This window comes from Ovis canadensis, chromosome 18, assembly GCF_042477335.2.
Source record: "Ovis canadensis isolate MfBH-ARS-UI-01 breed Bighorn chromosome 18, ARS-UI_OviCan_v2, whole genome shotgun sequence".
Lineage (NCBI taxonomy): Eukaryota > Metazoa > Chordata > Mammalia > Artiodactyla > Bovidae > Ovis > Ovis canadensis.
The window spans coordinates 68407033-68419514 of NC_091262.1; the positions used below are offsets into that span (position 1 = coordinate 68407033).

Below are 12482 nucleotides of genomic sequence, written 5' to 3' on the forward strand. Positions count from 1 at the left end.
GGATCTTCCTGACCCAGGGATTGAACCTGCATCTCTTTTGTCTCCTGCATTGGCCTTTACCACTGAGCCACCTGGGAAGCCACATATTAAATTAATACAGTGATGATGATCTAGCCACAACTAATAATCATGCAAAACCTGCATCCTCAAATAATCAGATTAAAGTAAATATTGAGTGCAATGCTAAAAGGAATAAAAAGACTCCCAGGAGAAATATTGGTGATGAGTGACAGATGTGAATGGATTCCTTTTGCAAGAAAGAAACCTCAGACTTTTTTTAGAACTAGCTCTCCAAACCTCCTCTTCTTTCTCTCCTCTGCTGATTGTCCCTTTGAATGTGACCATTTTCTAGCATAGTAACCTTGAATTTCAATTAACGATTTAAGAAAGTGATTAAGGTGGATGTTTGTTGCTAGCAAACTAGATTCTATAACTTAATATTTTCTCTTTCTCTATTTGAATAAATGGGGCAGAAATAACAACAACAGAAAAAGGGTAGTTCATATGCAAAGAATCTTTTAAGTATCTTTATTTTAGGATTGAGATTTGAGCAGTATTTCTTTCAATAATTCTTTGCTTTAAAGAAAATATAGGGTAAAAAGTGAAAGTAATATTAAAAATGATGCTAGATCAGACTTCCCTGGTGGTCCAGTGATTAAAACTCCATACTTCCAATGCAGGGGGCAGAGGTTTGATTGATCCCTGGTCAGGAAACTAAGGTCTTACATGCTAAGAGGTGCAGTGAAAAAAAAAATGATGTTATATGAGTGTTTCTTATAAATGAAATTAAACTACTTAGGTATAGTCTTTATGTATGTATTTCCTCCCATGAGATTTAATTATCAATCACCTCTCAATAGTTAATGTATCGATTTTACGTTTGTTAACTATTGTGGAGCAAATTGTTCCATTTGCTGAGATTTGTTTCTGTGTCACTGAACACTTTCTGGGGCTACCAGATGTTTCTGTCAGTTGACCTTAAATTAATTTTATTTTGCTTTCATTTTTTTGTCTTGTAATATTCATTTAACATACTTATTGAGCACCTGCTGTGTGCCAAGCACAGTACTAATGGTCTCTGGAAAAGAATGAAAATCAAAGCTAGACATGAGTCCTATCCCCATAGAGCTTACAGTCTAGTAGAAGAAAGAATAATTAAATAAATAATCATAAACTGAGTTAGAAGTTAATCTAGGAAAGTACAGATTGCTGTGAGATTGACTTGATCTGTTCCCAGGAGTGAGAAGCTTTTCCTTCAAGGTTATCCTCTTTTTGTTTGATTATTGTGCTATGATTATTTTCTAACATCTTTGAAACTCCTTATTCTGATATGTATGAACTCCTTAAGTAAAGAAAGTTTTCTTTTCTGTCCAGTGCCTAGTCTGAACTAGGTTTCATTTTTTTTTAATTGCGGTATAGTTGATGTACAATATTGTGTTAGTTTCAAATATGTAGCAAAGTGATTCAGCTTTATGTATGTATATTTAGAGAAATGTAGTTCAGATTAATTTTCCTTATAGGTTATTATTAATACAAGATATTGAATATAGTTCCCTGTATAAATCCTTGTTGCTTATCTATTTTATGTATAATAGTACATATATGTTAATCCCGTACTCCTAGTTTATTCTTTTCATATGCATGTCGGCCATCTGTATGTCTTCTTTGAAGAAATGTCAATTTAGTTCTTCTGCTCACTTTTGATTGGGTTGTTCAGTTTTTTGGTTATTGTAATTTTTCCTATTTGTATATTTTAGAAATTAAGCCCTTCTCAGTCACACATTGACAAATATTTTTTTCCAAGTCCATAGGTAGACTTTTTGTTTTGTTTATACAGCAGTTTCCTTCACTCTGCCAAAGCTTATAAGTTTGGGTAGGTCTAATTTGTTTATTTTTGCTTCTGTTCCTTTTGGCTTTGGAGAATGATCTAAGAAGACATTGATACAATTTATGTCTGAGAATTTTTTGTCTATGTTCTCTTCTAGGAGTTTCATGGTGCCTTGATATTTAGGTCTTAAAAGGTTTATTTTTGTGTATGGTTTGAAGTAGTGTTCTAATTTCATTGATTTACATGTAACTGTCCAGCTTTCCCAACACCACTTGCTGAAAAGACTGAAAACTTCTCAAACATAGAGAAGGAAACAGATATCCAGGTACAGGAAGCACAGAGGGTCCTAAGCAAAATGAACCTAAACACCCACACAAGGCATATCATAATTAACATAGAAAAAGTTAAAGAGAAGATTCTAAAGACAGCAAGAGGAAAGAAGTCAGAGTCAGTTACAGGGGAACCCCCATAAGGCTATCTCCTGATTTTTTGCATAAATTTTGCAAGCCGCAAGGGGACGGCATCGTATATTCAAAGTCTTGAAAGGGAAAAAAACCTGCAACATAGGAAACTCTACTGAGCAAAATTGTCACACAAATCTAAAAGTAGATTCACAAAACCAAAAAAGAAAGGAACTCTAGCATAATATAAAAGAAAATCATCAAACCCTAAAAGGAAATACAAAAAGAAGAAATGCAAAATCAGCTGGGAGGCAAGTTTTCAAATGGCAGTGTGTACATACCTACTAATATTACTTTAAATGTCTGTGGACTAAATGCTCTAATCAAAAAAACAACGAGTGGCAGATTGGATTTTTAAAAAAAAGCACCAAGAACCTATAATAGGCTACCTACAAGAGAATCACCTTAGGATAAAGGGCACTCACAGATTGAAAGTGAGGGGATGGAAAAAGATATATCATGCAAATTGAAGTAGCAAGAAAATGGGAGTAGTGATAATTATATCAGACAAATTGACGTTAAACAGCCTATGAAAAAAGAGAACATTTTATCATGACAAAGGGATCAGTACGGGAAGAGGATATTACATTCATTAACGTGTGCATCCAATATAGGAGCACCTAAATATATAAAATGAATACTAAAAACATGAAGGGAGAAATTGAAAGGAAGGCAATAATAGCAGACAACTTTAACACCCCACTGAAACCAATGGACAGATCTTCCAGACAGAAAATCAATAAAGAAACAGAGATCATAAATGATACAATAGACCAGGTGGATTTAATTAATATCTATAGGGCACTACATCCAAAAACCCTAGAATCACAGTTTTTTTTCAAGTCCCTGTGGAATATTCTCTGCAGTAGACCACATACTAGGTCACAAAACAAGCCTTAACAAAGAGGATAGAAATTATTTCTAGTATCTTTCTGACCACAACAGTATGAAGCTAGAAATCAGCCACAGAAAGAAAATAATAATAAGAAGAAAAAAACCCACTTGCTAAAAAGCCAGTGGGTCATCATTGAAATAAAAGAGGAAATCAGAAAACACCTCAAGACAAATGACAATGAAAACACAACCTTACAGAATCTGTGGGATGCAGCAAAAGCTTTTCTAAGAGGGAAGTTTATAGTGATACAGGCCTTAAGAAAGAAGAATCTCAAAAAATCTCCCACCTAAAAGACCTGGAAGAAGGACAAATGAGACCCAAAATCAGGAAATAAATATATATCAGAGAGTAAATAAATGAGATAAAAAAGTGCAAAGATCAATAAAATCAAGAGCCCCCCTTTTTTAAAAATAAAATTTGGTAACCTGTAGCCAAACTCAAGAAGAAAAGAAATAGGACCCAAAAAACAACATAAGAAAGTAAAGAGAAATAACAACTGATTCCACAGAAATACAAAAACTCATACTACAAAGATTTATATGCCAACAAATTAGACAAGCTTTTAGAAATATGTGGTCTGCCAAAATTGAATCAAGAAGAAACAGATATTTGAATAAACCAATTACTAAAAGTGAAATCGAACATCTATTTTGAAAAACTCCCTACGAACAGAAGTCTAGGACCAGATGGTCTCACTGAGGAACTCCACCAAACATACAAAGACCTCACACCTATGCTCAAATTATTCCAAAAGACTGAAGAGAAGGGAACACTCCCAAATTCATTCTGTAAAGCCACCATCATCCTGATATCAAAACCAAGAATAATTACAGAAAAAAAAGGAAGAAAGAAAACTACATGTCAATATGTTTGCTAAATATAGATGGAAAAATCCTCAACAAAATATTAGCAAACTGAATCCAATACAGTACATAAAAAGGATCAAAAAACATGATCAAGTTGGAGTCACTCTAGGGTTTCAAGGACAGTTTATTATACCTAATTAAATCAATATGATATATACCACATCAGCAAAAGAAAAGACAGAAACTATATGGTCATTTCAATAGATGCAGAAAAAGCATTTGATAAAATTCAACATCTGTCCATTATTTTTTTAAAAAAAAAAAAAACAACCTCTCATCAAAGTGGGTATAGGTAAGTGTTAGTCACTCAGCCATGTCGGACTCTTTGCAACACCATGGACTGCAGCCTGCCAGGCTTCTCTGTCCATGGGATTCTCCTGGCAAGAATAGTAGAGTGGGTAGCCATTCCCTTCTCCAGAAGATCTTCCCTACCCAGGGATTGAACTCAAGTCTCCTGCATTACAAACAAACTTCTTTTTTTACCGTCTGGGCCACCAGGAAAGCCCTGTAAGTAGGTACAGAGGGAATGAATCTCGAAAGCAATTTACGACAAACCCACAGCCAACAATACTCAATGGTGAAATGCTGAATGCCTTCCTGCTAAATTCAGGAACAAGGCAAGGATGCCTGCTCTCACCACTTCTATTCAGTGTAGCTTTGGAAGCTCTAGCCACAGCAGTCAGACAAGAAAAAGTAATAAAAGATATCCAAATCAGAAAGGAGGATGTAAAGCTGTCACTATTTGTAGATGATATGATACTCTATATGCTGCTGCTGCTGCTAAGTCACTTCAGTCGTGTCCAACTCTGTGCGACCCCGTAGATGGCAGCCTACCAGACTCCTCCATCCATGGGATTTTCCAGGCAAGAGTACTGGAGTGGGTTGCCATTGCCTTCTCCAGATACTCTATATAGAGATCCCTAAAAACGCCACACAAGAACTATTATAACTAATAAGTGAATTTGGCAAAGTAGCAGGATACAAGAGTAATATATAGAAATCTGCTTCATTTCTTTATACTTAAAACCAAGTACCAGAAAGTAAAAAAAAAAAAAAAATCACATCCAAAAATTAAATAAAATACCTAGGACTAAACTTAACCACAAGGATGAAAGACCTATACACCAAAGACTATGAAACATTGATAAAGGAAATTGAAGATGATTTTAAGAAATGGAAAGATATCATTTGCTGTTTGATTTCAAGATTTAATATTGTTATACTGCCCAAAACAAATTGTACAGATTTAATGTGATCCCTATCAATATAACCATGACAAATTTCACAGACTAGAACAAATAATAATAAAATGTATATGGAACCACAAACACCCAGAATTGCCAAAGCAATACTGAGGAAAAAGAAAAAAGCTAGAGGTGTATTCCTTTCAGACTTCAAACAATACTGCAAAGTTACAGTAATCAAACAGTTTGGTATTGGCACAAAAGCAGATACATAGATCAATGGAAAAGAACACAGAGCTCAAAAATAAACCCACAAACCTGCAGTCAATTAATCTATGACAAAGGACACAAGAATATACACTGAACAAACCCAAGTATTCTAAGTATTTATTGAATTAATGTGTAAATATATAAATTATAAATTCTTTGTATGAAATTTTCAGTTTTATAAAACCATGTTATGATATCCTAAAATACTACATAAGTATGTATTTTTTAATATGTTTTTTTGTTTGTTTCTTTAGCATCTACAGGGGCATCATCAAATTTCCACCAAATTTCCAGTTTTGACTTCATGTCTACAAATACCTTATCAGAAGACTCAGTAGTAGTTGTTGGAAAAGGTATTTTAAAATTATTTAGCCTTTTAATTGTATGTTTTCTTCACGTATAAGCAGAGCATATCAATAAAGAATAGAGAAGAGTGCTTCAGGTGTTGAATAGAACTTTCTTTTTGAAAATATTGTTAAATTGAAAGAATTAAAAATGAATACTTAGCACCACATTTCTGTCCTCTAATGAAACAATGGTAAATTTATGTCAGTAATTTTCAGAGAGATGTATTATGTGACCGGTGCAGTTTAGGCACTTTCTAAGATACTTCTAGGATAGCTTAAATAATTTTATTGCGGTTTAAATTCAAATTATAGTCCTTTTTGATTGACTTAGTAATCAATATAAATTAATATAATTCTATAACATCTCATGCAAAGACTAGACAAATCTTAATTAGTATCTGTTATATATTTCAGGTAGGTTGAGAAACCTTTGAACGACTTGTTTGCAAATATTCTTTAAAGTTATCAATTGAGGTATAATTGATGAATAAAATTATAAGACATTTAAAGTATACAATGTGATGATTAAATACCTATATACATTGTAAAAAGATTTCTCCATCTAGTCCATTAACACAGCCCAACTAGATTCTTTTTTAATTGAAAAACTAGAATATGATGATAGATGTTGAGGGTGTACATCTTATTTTTGGTAAATAGAATGAAATGCTTAGAAAGCTTTCCCGACTTCTTTGTTGATATCATTAAGTTAATTTTAGATCCTCCTCAGATTGACTTCAGCCTCTCCTTATAAGCTTATTTTCTCTATTTGCCTTGTGCCTAATCAAACATCACTCCACAAACATGCTTTCTACTTGTTGAGCTCTGCTTATGAACATCTTTATCTCATAGGATGTTCTCCCTGCCTTCCTCACTTGTCTACTCAAATTCTTTTATGTCTTCCAGTCCCAGCTCAGATCCTTGCTCTTTGAAACCATCTTAAACACTCAGCTCACGTAATCTTTCATTCATATGAACTCAGAAATTACAATATTCAAATATGCAGTTCTCACTTGACATCATCATGAAATGTCTTGTTATTATGTTATCATTTTGATAAGATGTTTTTATATTTTGTGATTAACATGTTTTTCTTATTAATTATATTGTTTACTTCTTTTAAAACCTTGTCTTAAAACTTTGTTGTCCTGCGTAACATCACATAAATACTTAATGACAGTTTAATGGTTGGTTGCTTTCAGGGGTATTTGGAAATCCAATTCCAGCACCAGCAACCTGCAGTCAATCAGTGATAACTTCTGTGGAAAATGGGGTTTCGTTTGCAGTTAAAAATACTGAACCACCATCAGGGATTTATGGAAGAGCAGTTCAGCAGAGTATTCCATCATATGTTGATTCTGAGAATGAAAAAGATGTAAGGTTATTTCCTAATTATTAGGATAAATTCAAGCTTATGATACGTCATTGTTTTGTATGTATCAGATTGGGGGTGATAAAAGTGCTTTGATTATAATTTTCTTAATCTCAATGTAATTGAAATTCCTGAACCTTAATCATGTAAATGATAGTTTATTCTCCTTTTCCACCAAATATATTGTTATTCTGGTGTGAAGTATGTAATGTACTTTATGTTCTACCTGTACTTTATATACATATATATGTGTGTGTGTATATATTTGACAATTTTCTAGGATATCCTCAAGGAGTAACAAACTAGTATCTTTAGGCACAAATTTAGTTCACAGTTGGTACTATGTAATTCTATTCAATTTTAGAATTACTGAAATAAGGACTAAGAAATGTATAGTTTATTTTGTATAGCTTACAGTTGCCTAAGATGAAGATGGTTATTTTAAGTGTCATACTCTAAATGATTAGAGCTATTTTAACTTTTTCATGCAGATTAAAGTTTCTATTTCAAAATCTACTTGTGACAAGATGAGACAAAAGAGAAAAGAGGAAAAAGAACTTTTTGACATTAAAGATTCTGAAAAGAAGGAACAGAGTCCCTGGGAACGAATGAAACATATAGGAAATGAAAAAATGGCACCTCAAAGTAAGTGGAATTTAACATTTGGTACAATTTTATTTAATTCATAATACCCTAAAACTACTGTACTGTGGTTTAACTGAGGGTGATAATATGACTAATAGTGAAATATGCTGAGCTATCATACTGAAATTTGAATGACTCAGTAACATATATAGTTAACTATATATGATAGTTATATATAATATATAACTATTTGAAATTTGAATTTATAACTATTTGAAATTTGAATTTTCAGCATTCTCAAATAATTTCACTATTACTGTCATAAAATCTAGGGGGGAGAAAAACCCACAAAACTTCTTACCTAAGCCAGTAGTTCAAAGTAGGAATGGAAGTACAAATATAGCAAATAATATAAATAGTAACAAATCACAAATTGTTACATATTCATTCTAGAGACATCAACTAATTTTGTGATTTTTCACCTATAATGTAGGCTTTACAAGTTTTATTTCTAAGTATAAGGAGAGTGCTTCCCTGAAGTTACCCTTATATTATTTGAACAGAAGAGTATGCTTACAAGATAAATACTGAAAGTGAGAATAACCTTTTAGAAACTGTTGTCATAACACTTTTTATTGTATTTTGTAAAAGTATCAGTCTGCAAGAGAAGAAGTTTTTAAGAAACAAAACAAAGCCCCTAGCCTGGGCAACACTGCTTTAGATTGATGTTCTGTACACCTCCTTTTCCAGAGTAATATTTGTTTTGTTTTGTTTCTCTTTTTTTCCAGGTAAAAACAATAGAAATTGTCATATAATGCCAAGGTTAATAATTTGGTGTTATATACGCATCCCTTCCTAATGAATTATTCTCTCTTGAGAATGAAAGTAAAATAGATAAAGAGAGGGAGTCCTTAAAACTTTAGCAATAGTTTTTTCACCTGTAATACAGGAATAATAGTAACCATCACATAAGATTGTCGAATGAATCAAATGAGATGATGTAAATGAAGCATTTAGCACAATGCAGGCAGGAGTTCAATAAATGATAGTTAGTGGTGCTGTTTTGAATTTGCTGTTCTTTCTGGGTTATAAAATTCCAAAGTTTTTTTTTTTTAATACATATCAATCTTATTTATGAAATCTAATGAGGGTACATCTGAACCATCAAAAAAATTATTGAGGTCTATTTATTATATTCATTAATTGTCATGTAATTTTCTTCAGATATGATTTACTCAAACAAAAATTGGTACTAATTTATCACTACAGTAATCCAAAATAATATATTCATCTTTTTGCATGCATCTTCTTATCTGGTATGTGATAAAATTTGGAAAGTACAAATTCTTTCTTAGACCTGTTTATATAAAATCAAAAGCGATAGTCAGCCTAGATGAAAATCCTGCCTTTGCCACTCATTAGCATTGAGACCTTAAATACATTTCTTAGCCTCTGTAAAACTCAGTTCTATTTTCGGCTGCAAATTGGAGATAATGAGAATATATATCACACCTTTGTTGAGAGAATTAAATGTAAAGTTTGTAAAGCATTTGTCATAACATCTAATATGAAGTATTTAAATATCTCTTTAGGGACCTTCCTGGTAGTCCAGTGGTTAAGAATCAGTGCTTTCAGTGCTGGGTATGCAGGTTCAATCCCTGGTTGGAGAACTGAGATCCCATATGCCATATAGTGTAGCCAAAAAAAACTCTTAACATGAAAAAATAACTAATCTTTACCCATTTACAAAAGCCATTACACATTCTGTTTTATCTTTTTGATTTTTTTTTTCTTTCTGACATCTTCACTACATGTGTCTTACAGTATATAGCGGCTTTGTGGTAGGTATTACCCTGGGCACTTATTTCCCCAATATCTAGCACAATGCCTTATATCTGGAAAATGGATAGTAAATGTTTGATTGTGGAAGAAACATTGATCATGCTACTACATATGATCTTAGGAATTCTAGTATACTAAAAGTGCTATCAGTTCAGTTCAGTTGCTCAGTCGTGTCCGACTCTTTGCGACCCCATGAATCGCAGCACGCCAGGCCTCCCTGTCCATCACCAACTCCCGGAGTTCACTCAGACTTGCGTCCATCAAGTCCGTGATGCCATCCAGCCATCTCATCCTCTGTCGTCCCCTTCTCCTCCTATCCCCAATCCCTCCCAGCATCAGAGTCTTTTCCAATGAGTCAACTCTTCACATGAGGTGGCCAAAGTTCTGGAGTTTCAGCTTCAGCATCATTCCTGCCAAAGAAATCCCAGGGTTGATCTCCTTCAGAATGGACTGGTTGGATCTCCTTGCAGTCCAAGGGACTCTCAAGAGTCTTCTCCAACACGACAGTTCAAAAGCATCAATTCTCCAGCGTTCAGCCTTCTTCACAGTCCAACTCTCACATCCATACATGACCACAGGAAAAACCATACCAATAGCAAAACTGGTAATTTATACACAGTTGTTACAAAGCTTTATTTCTGTTATCAATTGAATGGTAAATTAGGTATGCATCCACATTTTTTTTTACAAAATGGGATCATATTCTTCTTACCAACTTTTATTGCTAGCTTTTAAAGCTAAACTTTGTTGTATGATTCATGACTGCAAAACCACTTAAACATTTATAGTAATGTAATTTAATAGTTTTATATATAAAAAATAAGTTTTTAAATAACTTTGATATCAGGTATTATAGTTTTGTTGGAGACTGAACTAATAGTTGAGGCTTCCCCCTGGCTCAGCAGTAAAGAATCCACCTGCAATGCAGGGTTCGATCCCTGGGTCAGGAAGATTCCCTGGAGAAGGAAATGTCAACCCACTCCAGTGTTCTTGCCTGGAAAACCCCATGGAACAGAGGAGCCTGGCAGGTTATAGTCCATGAGATCTCAAAAGAGTCAGACACAACTTAGTGACTAAATAACAACAATAACAAACTAATGTAAGTTTCAATATTTATAGACTTCATGGTCAGAATATTAAATTTGTACCCCTTTGTATCAGAGTTAGTTTACGCTTTATTTAGTATGTTTCTTTGTTTTAGATGAAGCATCTGGAGCCATTCCACAGTATAAAGAAAGGATGCCTTCTGTTACTCATAGTCCAGAAATAATGGATTCATCAGAACTACGGCCATTTTCCAAACCCGAAGTAGCACTGACAGAAGCTCTGAGGCTTTTAGCTGATGAGGATTGGTGAGTTAACCATCCCTGTTCCAAAAGTTTTCCGAAATTATTTTTTATGAATTAAAACATTTCCTGTTATAATAATCATAGAAATGATTGCTTACGTTCTTAGGCAGTCTGGGTTTTTCCCAGCTTATAATTAACAGCTGAACTCTGGGCCTCATAGAGTGCTATATTAGCAGTTATGACATGTATTATAAGGATATAGTTTAGCTTTATTAACCTTTCGGTATTAAGTACAAATCTCATCATTTCTCCAAGTGTTTCTCTGTGAAATATACTCTACAGAAGTCTTGGAAATACTTACTCTGTTTCTACCATGGCTGCATAGCTGCCCAGCCAGTAAATCAAGGCAAACAGAAAGACAGTGGCACTCCGCTTGCTTCAGCTGGAGCATGTATTGGCTGCTCTGGCCCATTTCCTCCTCTATTCCTTCAGTCTGTCTTCATCCTCAGTGTGTACCTCATCTTCAGTTTTGCTTTTTGTCCTCGATCATATTCATCGGCATAAAAATGTACCAGGATATTTCTTCTTTTTAAAAATCCTTCCTAAACTGCACACCGTCTTCACATTTTCACATTTCTTTTCTCCTTACTTGTTAGCAAAAGACCTTAAAAATGGCAATTCATTTGTCTACTTGCTCACCTCTTGTTCTCTTCTCAGCCTTCTTTAATTGACTTTCAACCCGCCCCTCCGCGACCGTCACTTTACTTCACTAAAACTGCAAAAGTAACCATTTGCTAAATCTACACTGGTCACTTACTGTCATTGTACTTAGCCTCTCAGCATCATTTGAAATACAGTTGACACTCCCTTTTTTTTTTATTTTTTATTTTTTCTTTTGACTGCATTGGGTCTTTGTTGCTATGTGCGAGCTTATTTTCCTGCTTCAGTACTTAGTGCTTATTGGTGTTCTGTTTGATTTCAGTATTGAGGAGTGCTCCAGAATTTAATCCACTGACATTCTCTATTTACATTCATTTCAAGGATCCAGGCTGGTGATCTTTTCCTATAAAGAACCAGACAGTAAAATATTTTAGACTTTGCAGGCCACATGTCTCTGTTGCAGCTACTCAACTTTGCTGTTACAATGAAAAATCATGGACATTATGAAAACAAATGGGGACGGCTGTGCTTAAATGAACTTTACTTATAAAAATTTGACTTATAGAAGAAAACTCTGATGGGGCCAGATTTGGTCAGTGAATCATAGTTTGCCAGTCCCTTTCTTAAATGATCTCATTCAGCTTCATAGCTTTAAATTCCATCCATACTCTGATTTCTCATAAATGCATATCTGAATTCCTGGTATCTTCTTGACCTCTAAGCTTATAAGCTCTAAGCTTCTACTTGACACTTCCACTTGGATTACAGTAGGCATTTTAAATTTAATATGTCTAAAGTAGAACTATTAAACTTCTACTTCTTGCCAAGATGGATTAACAGGTATTAGATTTGCCTTCACATTAGAAAGAACTAAAGAAATCAT

At 33.9% G+C, this 12482-nt stretch overlaps 1 protein-coding gene across 3 annotated transcripts in view; it reads left to right on the forward strand.

The window, feature by feature from the left end:
- TOGARAM1 (TOG array regulator of axonemal microtubules 1) overlaps nucleotides 1–12482 on the forward strand; it is a 76047-nt gene that overhangs the window by 42873 nt on the left and 20692 nt on the right. For all 3 annotated transcript variants that reach the window (XM_069558790.1, XM_069558791.1, XM_069558792.1), the window contains 4 exons: nucleotides 5759–5857; nucleotides 7054–7226; nucleotides 7715–7868; nucleotides 10852–11002. In XM_069558790.1, coding sequence (XP_069414891.1) covers nucleotides 5759–5857; nucleotides 7054–7226; nucleotides 7715–7868; nucleotides 10852–11002 — 577 coding nt within the window. The remainder of the gene's footprint in view (nucleotides 1–5758; nucleotides 5858–7053; nucleotides 7227–7714; nucleotides 7869–10851; nucleotides 11003–12482) is intronic.